Consider the following 18960-nt stretch of genomic DNA (forward strand, 5'->3'; position numbering starts at 1 on the left):
CGGCGCCGCGTATCGACGTGAAATTTGGCATGCCGAATTTGTGGGCGTGGGCGGCCTTTGTATTAAAATTTGGGCGTGATCGGACCAGGGGTGCGCCGTCAGCACGTGCAAAAGGGCGCTTTCATAGGGATAGCATGGTGTCGGCGAGAGCGGCGGTCGGCCGAAAATCGGGCCGACACGGCTCGCTTTCCGGCTTGATATATCGGCAACGGGTGGACGCAGCGAAAAGCGGTTGCCACCAATGGATAGAGGAGAGATGGGCCTAGCGTATTGATATGGTTTCATAGTATAGCACGTGCCACGTGCAAGACAGCACCCCCGGTTGTGAAAAAATGACCGATTTCGTGCATTGTGGGAAGAAAAGCGATGCCGCTGGAAAACGGCTTGACGGAATGAAATCGATGTGGTACCATTTTGCAGACAAATGTACGTGTAATGATAGGAAAGCAAATAAAAAGTGATGATCCGTACCATTTCCTTAATAATGAAAAATTAATTTGGAAATGTGTACAACATCAAAACGTATTGAAAACGCTGATAAATCGCAATGAAACCTACATATTCGGAAAGAGCATTCTTTTTTGACCAATATCCACCCAAAATATTATCGAAAAGTCAATAAACTTTTGTGAAAATGACTCAAGCATACGGCCGTGTTTCGTTAACGTTACAGGTATTTTTCGTCAAAATCCGATCGATGGCTTATGGCCGGCAGGCCATTCAAATTTTGACAATAGCTATCAAAGCATGGGCTTCAATGCACCGCCCGCAAAGGGGAATTCCAAACACTGAAAATAAGCGCCTACCAGTAAACAGCACATTATTGTACTAGGAATAACTTGGCTACTACTTGGCCGATTGCGCTGAAACTTGGACTGTGGGTGGAGGGGGCATTAACCTGGCGATGTATGGTCATTTGTGACAGGTAGGGTGGTTCGATTGCACGTGCGCACGTGAGGGGTCCACTTCTACATCTCAAGAACGGCTGGGCCGATTTCGCTCAAATTTTGTTCACTGTTGGGGACAATTTAGAAAGGTGGCTGGCACACGTCATCTGGAGTCTCAGCGCGTGCGCACGTGCAGTGGGCCAGTTTGATATCTCAAGAACGGCTGGGCCGATCGCGCCCAAATTTGGTACGTTACTTTAATCGAGTATGAGAAGGGTAACTATGTGTAAGTTAATAGTAAGGTAGGGTATGGGTAGGTTAGGGTAGGGTAGCTTTGAGTTCGATAAAGGCAAACCACGAGAAAGGCTCTAACAACCCGCAACCAGCACCAGCATACCATGCCGTTCAAACAAATATCCAACTCCGACAAAATAAGACAAATAAAAATCATAAGTTCCCACACCCAAACTAATGCCCCCTCAAACGAATCTATCAAAACGCACAGTTATAGCGCAAAACATGCCATCTAGTCAACTGTGGTTTTGACAAGCCTGAAATAATCAATTGGTCAGCATGTTAAAACACCGTACAGCAGGCTTCAGCAATCAATTTCGGTTGCGGTATTTTACAAGAACCAAGCATTCTGCATATCACTCGAAAACTAATTTTACTCTTAATAGTTCCAGATCGTGCACACAAACGAGCACACACAACCTTCGCGAAAATAATGCATCGGTTTATCTCACCTCCCGAACGTTGTCACACCGTTTTTTGCAACAAGACTATAATACTTTTTTATAGTAAAATACAAAGCCCTAAAAACAAAAAATAAATAGTAAAAAAGGTAAAATAGAGGTGAAATCAAGGCCGGTGAAATATCGTCATCTGATTATGTTTATGATTATGTCAAATCTTTAAAAAATGATAGCGTCATAATGAATAAAAATAAACAGGCGTTATCTTAAAACTTTTTGGTGAAAGAAATGTTCATGTTCACTAACTTTTAACTGTTTCTTCATCTTTATTCTAAGATATCTTTTATGTCCCGCCTTCAGCAGAAGGCCAAATCCTTTTTACGGAATTTGACGCCATCGTAGGCATAATCAGCTGACGATACAGCACAAAACCTTTGGATGTTACTACGCGTGCGTTCGGCATACGGAAAATCGGGGAAAATTATCCGGGATCAGCGATAATTATCGGGGATTACGTTCGGTATCGCGATAACAAGAAATGCTGAAGATAGGCGCTCACCAATAATTTTCCGGCCGAGAATATCCAAACGATAATATTTTCCGGATGCCGAACGCACGCTAAAGCGGTGCAGAAAGTAGAAAAAACACAACAAAACAAAGGCGCGACACTCGACAGCTTCGTTTCGTTTATTTATGGGTGGGTCCAAGGCCATGTGGGTGGAACTCAGACAGTAGGACAGACGATGAGGACAATTGTTCAGGGACGTACCCAAGGGGGGGGGGCGGACGGGGCGCCCCCTCCCTTGGGGTTTTCAGGAGCCCCCGTGGCAGGGGCGGATCCAGAAAATCTCCAAGGGAGGGGCCATTAGAAACCAGGAGGCCCCCCCCCCCCATAATCCCACCTGTTGGAGGCCCCATCTTCCCACTTGTTGGCCCCCCCCCAAAAAAAACTGCGTCTATTGAGCTTATCTAGCTGTTCAGGCAACATCTCAACATCTGTGCAGGCTTGGAGGCCCTCTGTGCAGGTTAGGAGGCCCTGTAAAAGTGGTCATCTCTGTGAGTATAAGAGACCTCCAAGTTATGAAAAGCTTTACCAATCTTCTAACAAAGAAGTCTTCTCAGCTAGTCTTCTAAGAAATAACTAAGTGGGTAGGTTAAAAAAAAACTCGTCGGATTTCGGCCACTTTATTTTCAGGAGGCCCCCTTTTCAGCTTTTTAACTTTTTAACTTTTTATTTTATTTTTGAAAAAAATCGGCCAAGGGGGGGGGGGCCATGGCCCCCATGGCCCCCCCCTTGTATCCGCGCCTGCCCCGTGGGCCGAAGACCACGGGGCCAAAATCACGTCGGAGGCGAAAGAAATTCAAGGGAATCCCAAAAATCGCGTCAGGACATTCAGGGCCTCTGACCAGCCTGACCTAGCTAGGGTCCTTCTTACGAGTACTTCCTGGGGCCTCCTGTGAATAACCGCTAGTGGCTTTGACCGCTAGGGTCCCTCTGACTCCTCAGTAGAGAGCAGGTCCTCTGTAGAGAGAGGAGGCCCCGAGGAGGCCCTCTGTAGAGAGGGAGGAGACCATCTGTAGAAAGAAGGCCCTGTGTAGAGAGGAGGCCCTCTGTAGAAAGGAGACCGCCTGAAAGCAGAAGGCCCTCTGAAGAGAGGAGGCCCGCTGTAGAGAGGAGGCTCACTGAAGAGAGGAGGCTCACTGAAGAGAGGATGCTGTATGTAGAGAGGACTCCCTCAGTAGAGAGGAGACCGGAGGTCCTTTGCAGAGATGAGGTCCTCTGTAGAGAGGAGGTCCCCTGTAAAGATTAAAGAGGAGGCCCTCTGAAGAAAGGATGCCCTCTGAAAGGGATAGACCCTCAGTAGAGCGGAAGTCCTCTGTAGCGAGGAGGCCTTCTGTAGTTGAGAGGCCCTGTGAAAAGAGGAGGCCCACAGTGGAGAGGTGGTCCTCTGTAGAGAGGAGGCCCCTCTGTGTTTTGATTTTTTTTTTTTTTGCAAATTTTTGTACGTACAGGTCAATACGAGATCGTGACTGTAATTACACCAACCAACTGTGTTAATATGAATCGGAATTCATATGTGTAGGTACTGTGGAGTGTTAAGGAACTCTGGCTTGTACTACCATGCCAAAAGAGTTGTAAAATTTGTGATTTGGAGCTGTGTTTTGACAAATGCTTTTGCAAATTTTCTCGGCGCTCCGCGCCTCCGATTCATACACCAGTCAATAAGAAAGACCGTGACTGTAATAACACCAACCGTGTCAAATTGAATCAAAATTCATATGTGTACTGGGAACTCCGGCTTGTACTAGCATGCTAAAAGGGTCGTAAAATTTGTGTTTTGGAGCTGTGTTTTGACATTTTTTTTTGCAAATTTTCATCGCGCCTTGCGCTGCTGATTCATAAACAGGTCAATAAGAGAGATCACTACTGTATGCTACTAATGCATTAGGCTAAAAGTGCGGTAACAATATCAACTTCTGGGTTTTTAAGTCGGTCGATACGCCCCCCCCCCCCTCCCCAGTAGGAAATCCGTGGCGACGCACTTGTATAGGTGGATTTAACTAAAACTACTGAGCCGAGTGACTTATAACGATAAAGCTTCATCTGAGAAACGACAAAGACAAAATGCCTTTTGATCTCGACGTACTCGCTTCCCCTCCCCCGGTCGTCAGAATTCATCCATCAGACCCGGCATGTCGGCCGACCTGTAACTGTACCCTCCCCCCCCCCCCCACACACACACACAAACGTTCGCCTGGATCCTCCCTTGCCCTCTGTAGAGAGGAGGCCCCCGGGATCCTCCGCCCCCCCCCCCTTGGCCAAATCCTAGGTACGTGCCTGCAATTGTTTCGTGCATTTGGGAGTATTCGTGTGGCTACACGACCTACAACTTTAAAAATAAATTAAAAATATGCTTCCATTGATATGCAGAATGCGGAGGTTTTGCGAAATACTACAACAGAAATTGTTCTATGAAGGTCCTGCTTTACCGATCACGATCGTCTACTTTGTCGATTCATATCGTGGCCCTAGAAGTAGTCGAGGTGGTCCCTCAAACAGCCAAAAGGGAAGACTAGCGGGAACATACACTGCATAAATGTGGTTGCAAAACGTTGAGCCGGAATATAAATACCAACGCCTTATTTTATAAGCCTCAAGTTGGATCCAGGGGGAAAGATCAAGTCATATCACTCAAGTCACAGACCCGCTTTTCACCACCACGGTCCACGCTCCCCCCCCCCCCCCCCCCGGTCAACACCTTTTCCACTGCTGGTTTTTCCCTCCCCCCCCCCCGGTCAGCACGTTTCGTCGCCGCTCCCACTGGCGTCCAGGGTTCAGCCCCCCCAACCTATTTTGCGATCCTACACCCCTGATAGCCCATCTATTCAAACTCACTGATTCCCCATTCCCCAAAACGTAAACAAATCATTCTGTTTCTGTGTTTTCTGCGCATGCAATCGGGTATAAATGGGACGGGGGCTTTCAGTGTGTGGGGGGAGGGGGGGGGGTGGCAGCTCGCCTCCGCGTGCCAAGCCGTGTTCTCCCCCGTAGGACATAAGTGACGTAGCTTGAGCTAGCTCTCACATCTGAGGCGACATCAGGAATCAGGATCATCTTACATGTGCCCGGATATTGATTCGATTGCATGTTGAGTGCAATGAATCGCGCAGGAATTAGAGCAGCGGCATGCATTTGGGCTGCAGCCTGCAAGGGGCATGGCGACGTCGACAAATACATGGCATAGACTACGGCACAGACATCTAAGTTGTACAGATGTGCGCGTGTGATCAATAAATTGCCGACAAAATTCAAACATATTTGTCCTGCATTGCCAAATATATCTTAAATAGAGTTCATTGAAGCGGCCACATTCCAGTCACTCCTATATCTGGCCTATCTGGTGCGACGTGTCTCACTGGCGCGTTGTTTGCTGGGCGGCGTTCAGTTCAAATCGGTGCTCTGGTCTGCTATCAGGGGCCGATAACGCTGCACCGGCCGAGTGGCACCGACGCCGGGTAACACGTGCTGTTCAGTCGACGGAGGAGGATCGGGCTCCTCCCGACCGGTGTCGGCCGGCGGACACAGGGCGTGGCGTGCTGAACGTGCTGGGCTAGGAAGTGGAAGTGAAGCGTGGCCTCAGTGAACGTGTCTGAAGGCGTATGAGTGACGGCTAAGGACGAGACGAGGTGACCTGCCTGAACACTGTGAACAGTGCACAGTGCAATCGATGTGAGCACAGTGATCAGTGCACACTGGCACAGTGCAGCTGACTCTAAGAAGCGTACTAGGCTAGCTTCACTGCTAATGCTCCTGCTCCCCCAAAGCTGATCTTACCGGATCAATTTGAGGTCCCGATTTCGGGTTTTATATTACCAATTGCCGTTCTGTAGCAGCTTCGGCAATAATGAGGCGCCCTATCATCCTAGCGGCCGGGTTACTGGCTCTGTCGTCTCTCTTTCAGCCAGGTAAGTCAGTGGAAATCTACGTGCACCTTTCCAGAAGGTCTCGGAGCCGCGCCAGGTCGACGTACCAGCTGAGTCAGACCGATAAGAGATTGCTAGCCGCTGCACGCGTGCAAGAAGGTGCGATATCGGTATCTGGCTGGAGTTCCGCCTGGTCCTGGACTCTGGTACATACCACGGCGCAGAACCTGTGTACGAAATGACTATGCTCGATGCTATATACATATGTATAGTATATATCCTAATAATAATCAATAATACTCAATTCTCGGCAAATTATTATCTCCTCTCTCTCTCTTTCTCTCTCTCTCTCTCTCTCTCTCTCTCTCTCTCTCTCTCTCTCTCTCTCTCTCTCTCTCCTCTCTCTCTCTCTCTCTCTCTCTCTCTCTCTCTCTCTCTCTCTCTCTCTCTCTCTCTCTCTCTCTCTCTCTCTCTCTCTCTCTCTCTCTCTCTCTCTCTCTCTCTCTCTCTCTCTCTCTCTCTCTCTCTCTCTCTCTCTCTCTCTCTCTCTCTCTCTATCTCTCTAGTCATGAGAAAGAAGAGGAAAGTAAGTGATAGGTATGGTTTTAAGAGTTCATTCCCTCTTCATCTTTCCATGCAAGCGGAATGCCCTGAAACAGGTGAGTGCAACGCAAAGTGAAGAGTCGATCCGCATAATTTCATGTGACCTGTGACGTCGCCATGCTGACCTCTGACCCCCAGGCGGCGCCGAGACCACCGCCAGCTGCAAGGGTCAGCAGAGCTGCACTGCCTGCCTGACGGCCCATTCAGACTGTGCATGGTGCAAGACGGAACGATCGGAGGTCAGTACAGCAAGGGGCACTCCATGGGAGACGGTGGTTCACGGCGTCGGACTCGATGACTATGTTTTGCCTTTAGCCCGTGAGTGTTAACTTTTAGCCCATGGATGTTAACCCTTAAACCGGGGGGTTAACCCAACCCAAGTTGTTAGCCCGTTAGCCAGGGGGGGGGGGTGAAGCTCCCTGTAGTTTTTCACTGATATCTAAAAAGGGGGGCGGGTACCCCGCCGTGTTTGCTGTTTTATATATGTTTTTTATGTTGCTTTATATATGCCGTTTGCTGCTATTTATGAAGTATGTTCTTGGTTGATCCGCGATAAAGAACTTAGCGTCGATTCGATAGGAAGCTCTTAGCTCAGCTCTAAGCATCTCAAGATGCGTTTTATTTCCGTACGGCGGTCGAAAGCTTCACGAAGGGCACCAATTGACAGGGACTCTCGCTTATAGAGGACAACGCAGCAATTATGTCCATTGTGTTACTGGTATAAGCGGTGCTTTGTCTTCAAGGGATCCATTAATGAGTCTTATTATCAACACATGAGTGAGGTCGTGCTAAAGCAGTCTTCAAGCAGTCAATCTGCCTGTTCTTTGTAAGAGATAAGCATTTTTAGAAATATATCATTTTCATTAAATTTTACGCCAACCAAGTGAAAACTGATAAATTTCGGCGCTCATATCTTCTGAGTGTTTATATCATACGGATATTGTAAGAAAATCAATTTATTTAACATACCTACTACATACACGTATTTCAACACTCTGTGTTACACAGAGATTAATTGTTTCCGAGCAGGGCTTACACAAATTACATTATAATTAATCGTTTGCAACAAACATTGCTAAGCATACATTCATCAAGCTTTGGCCTTTTATCACATTCATAATGTTTGACCCTGCTACTATGGATCGAAAACGGTGAGGAGACTGCACATTTGCTGTACGCGATTATTAAAAAAAAAAAAACGGAATCGGAATATGCTTCGGGACAAATCCACTTGCATAGACACTGTTTTCTAGGCCAGACGAATTAGCCGACCCTCCTATTGAGACAAAACAGCGAAAATTGGTTTGTCTGGCCGAAAACGGATTACTGTGGGAGAGAGCTGCTTTGCCACGGAAATGCCAAAGAGGCAAAAGAGATTACAGAGGAAAGCAACACTTATTTTGGCGAGAAGTCAAAATGAAAAGCCAAACATGCAGCTTACTTAAAACTTACTATTTAAAAATGTATTCCAGAGCCAGTAGCGGTGGAACACCTTCAATTAAGGGGGGCACTGCCGACTTTTGGTCCCATTCTTTCCATGCAACGCCCTAGGGCTAATGTTAAAATTTCAAAATCAAAGGGGAGCACGGTGCCCCGGTGCCCTCCCCGTTCCGCCGCCTATGTCCAGAGCAAACGAACTTAGTTTGATGTTTTGATCGAAAATAAAATATCATAATTTGATAATTAATGCATATCTTGATAATTAATGCGTTAGAAAACTCAGCCTGTATTAAATCTACTCGGCCCGTATTAATACCGACTGGAAAGTAGGTATACTATAAAACTCACAAAGTATTAATTCTCCGGTCAGCAGTTCAGCACTAATACGGGTCGAGCAGTTTTAATACAGGCCAGGGTTTCAAACGGGCCATAACATATAAACAGGTGGTAGCCGTTTTCACGACGCTCTATTCGGCGAATGCACCTAATTTTACCAAATCTGCACCTAATCTCTTATACAGCAAATATCTTCAATTTATGACTTTATTTCCGTATTTTAATCGATGATACTCTCTAATAATATGACAAAGGAGGCATATCAGCAATTAGTGCAACCCTAGCTGATAGCTTCTAAAGAGATAATAGCCGTTTTCACGACGGGCTATCCGGCGAATGCACCTTATTTGACCAAATCTGCACCTGATTTCTTTTACAGCAAATATCTTCATTTTATGAATCTATTTCAGTGTTTTAATCGATGATGCTCTCTGGTAACATGACAAAGCAGGCATATGAGCAATTAGTGCAACCCAAGCTGATAGCTGCCAGAGACACACTGAACCTGATTTGACCAAATCTGCACCTAATCTGTACCAGATGTGCACCAAATGTGTACCAGATGGCCGCCGTGAAAACGGCTAATATCTACTATGTATGTAGTACGTGCATTGTGCATCCACCAAAATGAGGCACCAGTACCACGGCGCAATCCGGCCGTGAAGGGTAGGGTGGTACACACTACACACCCCTTGACGTTTTTCTTGCGATGGCCCGTCACAAGAAATATAAAGAGAGCACAGTGCACATCCTCCTAATGTAAGGTCTGGCCCAGGTGCAGTACGGCGTAGCACGGTAATAGACTCCGGTTCCGTGACCTGTGGGTGGCTGTGACCCCCTGTCGTCGCCGCAGGGCTTTCCGTACGACCACTGCGACCTGAGCCCGGTGATCGCGCGCCTGTGCCCGCCTGCCGACATCGTGTTCCCCCGGTCCAGTGTGGAGGCTGTGAAGAACACTTCGCTATCGGAACAGCAGTCGCCCAGCCAGCCGGTACAGGTGGCGCCGCAGCACCTGCGGCTCAAACTCAGACCGCGTGAGTTCGTGTCTGAGGCCGCGTGAGTTCATGCCTGAAACCGCGTGAGTTCACGTCTGCTCTCTCAGCTCTCATGAACGATGACGAACAGTTGACTAAATGATGCCTCAAACTGCGTCACTCAGCTCGTGTGATGCGGCACAGCCTACCACTTCAAGCAACGTGTCTGTGAAAAATGGAACATCATTCTGTACTCAACTGTACAATGTACATACATGCATTGTAGGTGTATGAGTCGGCAATCACCAGCAACGGAGCTGTATTCATGTACCGCACCATAGGCCATGGTCGATTGCCGTAACTATGTATTTGGTCTGTGCGGTCTATACTTTGCTGGAGGATTATCGTTTGCCAATAGGTATTTTTGTTTTCACTGAGGAAGGTTTGCTTATTGCTATGTCGCAAATGAATATACCTGAATGGTGCATATGAAGTGGACGTTGCTGTATTCCCATTGAGCACTTCAACCCTTAATGTTTGTGTTGCTGCATGCGTAGGTAGGTATGTGTGTCTATATGTGTGCGTTTTTTGCAAGCTGTCACGTTGAGAACTGACGGCCGTGTTTTCAGACGAGCGGAAGGAGTTCGAGGTGAAGTTTCGTCAGGTGGCTGACTACCCGCTGGACCTGTACTACCTGATGGACCTCACCGTCTCCATGCGCGAGGATAAGGAAACACTTGTGGCCCTCGGTGAGCCGATGACATGAAATGGGGAACAGAGGTCTGCATTTTTAGGTCAGCTGTCTTATTGATTGATGTGAAAAGTGAAAGGCCTCGCATTGCGTGGATCGTTTTAAGATAAACTGAGATATAAGAATTGACTATTGAGTCACTCCTTTCGGTGCCACCGTATCAAGCTGCGAACTGTTCATCAACAAATCCTTTTCTCTGAAACCTGCATCGCCCAGCAAGCGGACTTCTTTTAAAAAGGATGGATTGAAAATACCTCTGATGTCGTGGAGAACTTCTGACGTCAACAATTTCATTTTATGTCAACCTTTAACAACTGAATGCATGATCCCCTCTGGCATCTTCCCCTAGGAAACTAACGTTCACATTTCGCTTGCAATGCCTATCTGAATCCCAATTATGCTTTCCGATTAGGTGAGGACATGACCATCCTGCTGCGGCGGCTGACGAAGAACTTCCGCCTGGGCTTCGGCAGCTTCGTCGACAAGCCCGTGATGCCGTACGTCTCGCAGGCGGCGGGCACCAAGGAGAACCCGTGCGCCCTGTACAAGGACATCACTTGCGTGCCGGCTTACGGCTTCCGGAATCACCTGAACCTTTCCAATCAAGTGAACCGGTTCACTGAAAAGGTAAACTGGGGGCTGGTTTGAACAGGTAGCATGGTTTATTGAACTACACCTTTTTAGCCGCGATTTAAAACAGTTGAACTCCATTTTAAAAAGCTGATCTGTGATTTAAAACTGTTGAACGGGGTTTTAAAACACATGACTTCCGTTTTAAAAGAATTGAATACGATTTTAAAACAACTGACGACGTTTTTAAAACAGTTGAATTTATTTTTAAAACAACTGAACTGCACCTTAAAAAGCATGATAGGGCCAGTAACACTTCAGCTACACTAATAATGATAATAGCTATATGCTCCCCCGTTTTGCGTCGTCTGCTAGAATTGAATGAAGCGCTGCTTCTTCAAACCGGAAGAGTTCGAGTACATAAATACAAAATGTAAAATGTTGTTCTCATGACTTTCCATTTTCCCACTTTTTCTGTTCAGTATATATGCAAGACTGCCACTCCCAGCGCACCAGGCCATATATATGTTACGGGTCATATGCTAACTTGGGCAGTATGCAAACTACCCGGGCAGTATGCATACTACCCAACAGCCCGGGCAGTATGCATACTACCCACCTTTCTTCTCACGGGCAAGATGTTTACTCGGGCAGTATGTTGACTACAGTTCGTGAGGCTTTTTAATGCAATAACTCGCGTATATCAGTCCCACGCACAAGGGGGAAAAGCTCAAAAAATTGAGCGCTCAAAAAATTGAGCGGGCCCCATTATGAAGGAATAGGCGAAACGATGGTATTTTACAATGCCTTTAGCGTCACACTACGGCAAATATCGTATCCAAATAAGGTATCAATGGCAAGAGAGAGCAACAAGGTTTCTTCTCGAACACTCGCCGTGATAATTTATATCGGTGTTTTTGGAAAGAAAATGCCCTAAAGACGCTCAACTTTTTGAGCGCCACTTGTCGTTCGGGACCGCGATACTCAATAAATTGAGCGCCACGACAGACGGCAGTCAGCTGGCGCTCAAAAAATTGAGTGCCGGCCAGCATCTACACTCAATTTTTTGAGCGTTCTCTGTGACAGGTGAAGCCGGTACTGGCTGCCATTTTTGATGTTATGTTCGTTGAAATACGTTAAACTGAGTTGAAACAGAAATGCAGGAAGTTGAATGCTACGTGGTACCTAAACTTTTCACAAACCCATGGCATCATGTCACATTTCCGCTAGTAGTTTTATCGGTCTTTCGGATTCGGCACACCTCAAATATTTATACAAGGCTTGAATAATCCGTATGAATACTGTAATTGATATTCTCTGACTGTACTGGGAGAAGGGAATACGTGAATACAGAAAGATATCCACCCACGCTTGAATATTGGAGTTATAGCAGGAAAAACTGTATTGCCACGGTTACAACTTACAAGGCCATCGGCCGCAAACAAACAAAAATACTATACAATGTGGGTTAGATTCACAAACATCATCAAGTGTGGAACACAGAGACGAGCAAAACAACATCACATTATCGCATGCCAGCCCGACCACATTGGAACCGGGTCCGGGTGACCTGCGACCGGAACCTGCGTCTTGCCAGCATACATCACAAAAGCAGGAGGCAGTGTCGTACTGCTTTGATCCAAAATATGCCATATAACAAATGATATAAACAACCTAAGCTCGGACTAAGCTTATCATTATCAAATCCTTAACATGTAAAGGACGAATGGAAACATCGAGTCTCAGACCAGCAGTAGCAACGATCACAGTAGCAACATCACAAAGAACACGCGGCTTTATCAGACAGCCGTTTTGTTATCGGGCTACAGGCGGCGACGGCGTGGTTGCAGACCAGCTGCGAGGTAGCCGCGTGCGGGCAAAAGGCGCGGGCACACCTCCATGTGGCCGTGCAGACAGTGCGCGGTCGGCGTCGCATAGTGGGCGGCATCGGGCTGTCCCGGGCCGTCGAAGCCGCACAGGTTGTCGGCGCATGTGGGCGCGCGCGGTCACCACGGCCAGCTGCTCACCGCCAGCACAGACTGCGCAGCGTCGCCGCTCCGCCGGCCAGAACACGCAGACAACCCTTCTTGCAGTCGCACAACACGTCGCCAAACTCATTCACCTGCTCCACCATGTTGTTGATGTCACCGAGTCGTTCGAGTTGTGGCTCGTGCCGTCGAGCATGACCTGCCCGATCGGACACGGGTCAGCGGCTTCTGCTTCAGCGAAGTCTTCATCTTGGTGACGTCTTGCTGATCTCCACAAAGGCTGAGCAGATGACCTTACCCACAGGGACGGCCGACGTCCTCGCCAGCGACCGCTTGGTTGTGCAGACCTGCCAGAAAAAGAAAAGCTGTTTGGTGATCTCAAACGATTTTTTTCTTTATGCAGTGGAACAAAACGGAAAATATGTCATACAACAGGAACTAAAAAAAGATGCAGCCTAGGTCGTCTAAGGAATGGGTGCAACATTGATAAAATTCTTCATTGAATGAATTCTGCAAATGCTTTTGATAAAATGTGTGGTGATTATAAGGAGACCACTTTACTATAAAATTGCTCAGGATTCCCTATCTGGACCTGTCAAAAAATCCTGACTGCACACCAACAATGAGCATTAAATCCAAAACCTCTACCAGGTACCTAGGGATAATTAAATTCTGATTTAGGAAAATATTTCACATCATACAAATAAAAACCTTTACTATATTGGAACTGAAAATGTGATGCTGATCCAGTGACCTAAGGGTCTCAAAGTATAATAATTAATTAATCTACTATTATAAATCTTAAAAAGTCCGCCGCCGTCGGGGTTACGCAGCCGGCGTTACTCCCAAAAACGCCTATTGCGGCGCCGTCGATTGACGCACGAGGGTGAAATTTTCACGACTCGTGGGTCACGTAATTCAACAGGTCGTATTAAATTTTGGGCACGATTCGGCCGGGGGTGCACCTGTGGCGCGTGCTCATGTGCGCCATAGGGATAGCATTAGAATCGCGACCGGCGCCGAGCAGAGGGCACGTGCTTTAGGCTCAGTTGTTCGCTTAAAAAACTGAGTGAAAAGCATCAGAGCCGGCAGGTCATTGAACTTTGACAACAAAGGCCGACACAGGGCACCGCTCGCCAAGGGGATTCGCCAGTAAATACAATTAATTCGTGTTTGCAATATCTCGGCCGTTTCTGGGCCGATTTAGCTGAAACTTGGACTGTCGGTGGTAGTGTAGGGTAGGGTAGGGTAGGGTAGGGTAGGGTAGGGTAGGGTAGGGTAGGGTGGGGTAGGGTAGGGTAGGGTAGGGGTAGGGGTAGAATAGGGTAGGGTAGTGTAGGGGTAGGGTAGGGTAGGGGTAAGGTAGGGTAGGGTAGGGTAGGGTAGTGAAGGGGTAGGGTAGGGTGGGGTAGGGTAGGGTAGGGGTAGGGTAGGGAAGGGCAGTGTAGGGGTAGGGTAGTGTAGGGGTAGGGTAGGGTAGGGGTAGGGTATGGTAGGGGTAGGGTAGGGTAGGGTAGGATAGGGGTAGGGTAGGGTAGGGTAGGGTAGGGTGGGGTAGGGGTAGGATAGGGTAGGGTAGTGTAGGGGTAGGGTAGGGTAGGGGTAAGGTAGGGTAGGGTAGGGTAGGGTAGTGAAGGGGTAGGGTAGGGTGGGGTAGGGTAGGGTAGGGGTAGGGTAGGGAAGGGCAGTGTAGGGGTAGGGTTAGGGTAAGGTAGGGTAGGGTATGGTAGTGTAGGGTAGGGTAGGGTAGGGTAGGGTAGGGTAGGGGTAGGATAGGGTAGGGTAGTGTGGTAGGGTAGGGTAGGGTAGGGTAGTGTAGGGGTAGGGTAGGGTAGAGTAGGGTAGGGTAGTGTAGGGGTAGGGTAGGGTAGGGTAGGGTTGCATTGAGTAACCTCCTAACTTACAAAGGGCTCGAACAACTCGCATGCATCACCATCATACTTTACAGTCCAATTAAAAGCAGTTACCAAGTTCTACACAAATAATACCAATAAAAATGCAACTTTCTTCACCCAAACTAATGCATCCGTTAATCATACATATCAAAACATACAGTTATCGCGTGAACCTGTACCTCTAGTCTACTATTATAAATCTTAAAAAGTCCGCCGCCGCCGCCGTCGGGGTTACGCAGTCGGTGTTACTCCCAAAAACGCCTATTGCGGCGCCGTCGATTGACGCACGAGGGTGAAATTTTCACGACTCGTGGGTCACGTAATTCAACAGGTCGTGTTAAATTTTGGGCACGATGCGGCCAGGGGTGCACCCGTGGCGCGTGCTCATGTGCGCCATCGGGTTAGCATTAGAATCGCGACCGGCACCGAGCAGAGGGCACGTGCTTTAGGCTCAGTTGTTCGCTTAAAAACTGAGTGAAAAGCATCAGAGCCGGCAGGTCATTGAACTTTGACAACAAAGGCCGACACAGGGCACCGCTCGCCAAGGGGATTCGCCAGTAAATACAATTAATTCGTGTTTGCAATATCTCGGCCGTTTCTGGGCCGATTTAGCTGAAACTTGGACTGTCGGTGGTAGTGTAGGGTAGGGTAGGGTAGGGTAGGGTAGGGTAGGGTAGGGTAGGGTAGGGTGGGGTAGGGTAGGGTAGGGTAGGGGTAGGGGTAGAATAGGGTAGGGTAGTGTAGGGGTAGGGTAGGGTAGGGGTAAGGTAGGGTAGGGTAGGGTAGGGTAGTGAAGGGGTAGGGTAGGGTGGGGTAGGGTAGGGTAGGGGTAGGGTAGGGAAGGGCAGTGTAGGGGTAGGGTAGTGTAGGGGTAGGGTAGGGTAGGGGTAGGGTATGGTAGGGGTAGGGTAGGGTAGGGTAGGATAGGGGTAGGGTAGGGTAGGGTAGGGTAGGGTGGGGTAGGGGTAGGATAGGGTAGGGTAGTGTAGGGGTAGGGTAGGGTAGGGGTAAGGTAGGGTAGGGTAGGGTAGGGTAGTGAAGGGGTAGGGTAGGGTGGGGTAGGGTAGGGTAGGGGTAGGGTAGGGAAGGGCAGTGTAGGGGTAGGGTTAGGGTAAGGTAGGGTAGGGTATGGTAGTGTAGGGTAGGGTAGGGTAGGGTAGGGTAGGGTAGGGGTAGGATAGGGTAGGGTAGTGTGGTAGGGTAGGGTAGGGTAGGGTAGTGTAGGGGTAGGGTAGGGTAGAGTAGGGTAGGGTAGTGTAGGGGTAGGGTAGGGTAGGGTAGGGTTGCATTGAGTAACCTCCTAACTTACAAAGGGCTCGAACAACTCGCATGCATCACCATCATACTTTACAGTCCAATTAAAAGCAGTTACCAAGTTCTACACAAATAATACCAATAAAAATGCAACTTTCTTCACCCAAACTAATGCATCCGTTAATCATACATATCAAAACATACAGTTATCGCGTGAACCTGTACCTCTAGTCTACTATTATAAATCTTAAAAAGTCCGCCGCCGCCGCCGTCGGGGTTACGCAGTCGGTGTTACTCCCAAAAACGCCTATTGCGGCGCCGTCGATTGACGCACGAGGGTGAAATTTTCACGACTCGTGGGTCACGTAATTCAACAGGTCGTGTTAAATTTTGGGCACGATGCGGCCAGGGGTGCACCCGTGGCGCGTGCTCATGTGCGCCATCGGGTTAGCATTAGAATCGCGACCGGCACCGAGCAGAGGGCACGTGCTTTAGGCTCAGTTGTTCGCTTAAAAACTGAGTGAAAAGCATCAGAGCCGGCAGGTCGTTGACCTTTGACAACGAAGGCCGACACAGGGCACCGCTCGCCAAGGGGATTCGCCAGTAAATACAATTAATTTGTTTTTGCAATATCTCAGCCGTTTCTGGGCCAATTTAGCTGAAACTTGGATTGTCGGTGGCAGTGTAGGGTAGGGTAGGGTAGGGTAGGGTAGGGTAGGGTAGGGTAGGGTAGGGTAGGGTAGGATATGGTAGGGTAGGTTAGGGTAGGGTAGGGTAGGGTAGTGAAGGGGTAGGTTAGGGTAGGGGTAGGTTAGGGTAGGGTAGGATAGAGTAGGGTAGGATAGGGTAGGGTAGGTTAGTGTAGGAGTAGGGTAGGGTAGGGTAGGGAAGGGTAGGGTAGGGTAGGGAAGGGTAGGGTAGGGAAGGGTAGGGTAGGGTAGGGTAAGGTAGGGTAGTGTATGAGTAGGGTAGGGTAGGGTAGGGTAGGGTAGGGTAGGATAGTGTAGGGGTAGGGTAGGGTAGGGTAGGGTAGGTCAGGGTAGTGTAGGGGTTGGGTAGGGTAGGGGTAGGGTAGGGTAGGGTAGGTTAGTGTAGGAGTAGGGTAGGGTAGGCAAGAGTAGGGTAGGGGTAGGGTAGGGTAGTGTAGGGGTAGGGTAGGGTAGGGTAGGGGTGGGTAGGGTATGGTAGGGGTAGGGTAGGGTAGGATAGGGGTAGGGTAGGGTAGGGTAGGGTAGGGTAGGGTAGGGTAGAGTAGGGTAGGGTAGGGTAGGGTAGGGTAGGGTTGGGTAGTGTAAGGGTAGGGTAGGGTAGGGGTAGGGGTAGGGTAGGTTAGTGTAGGAGTAGGGTAGGGTAGGGTAGGGTAGTGTAGGAGTAGGGTAGAGTAGGGTAGGGTAGGGTAGGGGCAGGGTAGGGTAGGGTAGTGTAGGAGTAGGGTAGGGTAGGGTAGAGTAGGGTAGGGTAGTGTAGGGGTAGGGTAGGGTAGGGTAGGGTTGCATTGAGTAACATCCTAACTTACAAAGGGCTCGAACAACTCGCATGCATCACCATCATACTTTACAGTTCAATTAAAAGCAGTTACCAAGTTCTACACAAATAATACCAATAAAAATGCAACTTTCTTCACCCAAACTAATGCATCCGTTAATCATACATATCAAAACATACAGTTATCGCGTGAACCTGTACCTCTAGTCTACTATTATAAATCTTAAAAAGTCCGCCGCCGCCCACGCCGCCGCCGTCGGGGTTACTCCCAAAAAGGCTTATTGCGGCGCTGTCGATGGACGCAGGAGGGTGAAAATTTTGCCAATCGTGGGTCACGTAATAAAACAGGTCGTATTAAATTTTGGGCACGATGCGGCCGGGGGTGCGCCCGTGGCGCGTGCTCATGTGCGCCATAGGGTTAGCATTAGAATCGGTAAAAACAGGCTATGGCTCGGGAACGGTAAGGGCTACGGGGGTGAAATTTTCGCTGTAAGTCGATCGCGTGCACTCATTTGTCGTATTAAATTCTTGAGGGGGTGGGTTCAGCGGTGTGCACGTGATGGGGCCGCGACCGGCGCCGAGCAGAGGGCACGTGCTTTAGGCTCAGCAAAGGCTCAGTTTCTTCGCTTGCAAAACTGAGCGAAATCAGAGCCGGGAGGTCGTTGACCTTTGGCAATGAATACCGACGCCGGGCACCGCTCGCCAAGATGATTCGCCAGTAAATACAATTAATTTGTTCTTGCAATATCTCAGCCGTTTCTAGGCCGATTTAGCTGAAACTTGGACTGTCGGTGGTAGTGTAGTGTAGGGTAGGGTAGGGTAGGGTAGGGTAGGGTAGGGTAGGGTAGGGTAGGGTAGGGGATTGTAGGGTAGGGTAGGGTAGGGTAGGGTAGGGTAAGGTAGTGTAGGGGTAGGGTAGGGTAGGGTAGGGTAGGGTAGGGTAGGATAGGGTAGGGTTGGGTAGGGGTAGGGTAGGGGTAGGGTAGGGTAGGGTAGGGGTAGGGTAGGGTAGGGGATTGTAGGGTAGCGTAGGGTAGGGTAGAGTAGGGTAGGGTAGGGGTAGGGTAGGGTAGTGTAGGGGTAGGGTAGGGTAGTGTAGGGGTAGGGTAGGGTAGTGTAGGGGTAGGGTAGTGTAGGGTAGGGTAGGGTAGGGTAGGTTAGGGTAGGGTAGGGTAGGGTAGGGTAGGGTAGGTTAGGGTAGGGTAGTGTAGGGGTAGGGGTAGGGTAGTTTAGGTTAGAGTAGGGTAGGGTAGGGTAGGGTAGTGTAGAGGTAGGGTAGGGTAGGGTATGGTAGGATAGTGTAGGGGTAGGGAAGGGTAGGGTAGGGTAGTGTAGGGTAGGTTAGGGTAGGGTAGGGTAGGTTAGTGTAGGAGTAGGGTAGGGTAGGGTAGGGTAGGGTAGGGGTAGGGTAGGGGTAGGGTAGGGTAGGGTAGGGTAGGGTAGGGTAGGGTAGGGTAGGGTAGGGTAGGGTAGGGTAGGGGTAGGGTTAAGTTCAAAAAGTGCCTAACATACAAAACACTTGAACACCCCGCACCTATCACCAACCCTTACAGTTTAATTAAAAACAGCTACCCAAATCTATCCAAATAATACATCTAAAAATACAAGTCAATCACCCAAACTAATGCACCCGTATCATAACATAAATCAAAACATA

The 18960-nt window shown here is 48.8% G+C and overlaps 1 protein-coding gene across 1 annotated transcript in view; it reads left to right on the forward strand.

The window, feature by feature from the left end:
* Window positions 1–5577: 5577 nt before the first annotated feature.
* The window catches only part of LOC122368473 (integrin beta pat-3-like), a 37987-nt gene continuing 24604 nt past the window's right edge, over window positions 5578–18960 (forward strand). Inside the window, exons 1-5 of the mRNA XM_043342422.1 lie at window positions 5578–6049; window positions 6749–6849; window positions 9240–9420; window positions 9990–10109; window positions 10524–10738. Of these exons, the coding sequence (XP_043198357.1) occupies window positions 5989–6049; window positions 6749–6849; window positions 9240–9420; window positions 9990–10109; window positions 10524–10738 (678 nt within the window). The 5' untranslated portion in view covers window positions 5578–5988. The remainder of the gene's footprint in view (window positions 6050–6748; window positions 6850–9239; window positions 9421–9989; window positions 10110–10523; window positions 10739–18960) is intronic.

Source organism: Amphibalanus amphitrite, unplaced genomic scaffold (assembly GCF_019059575.1).
Source record: "Amphibalanus amphitrite isolate SeventyFive unplaced genomic scaffold, NRLGWU_Aamphi_draft 000949F_arrow, whole genome shotgun sequence".
In the NCBI taxonomy this organism is placed as follows: Eukaryota; Metazoa; Arthropoda; class Thecostraca; order Balanomorpha; family Balanidae; genus Amphibalanus; species Amphibalanus amphitrite.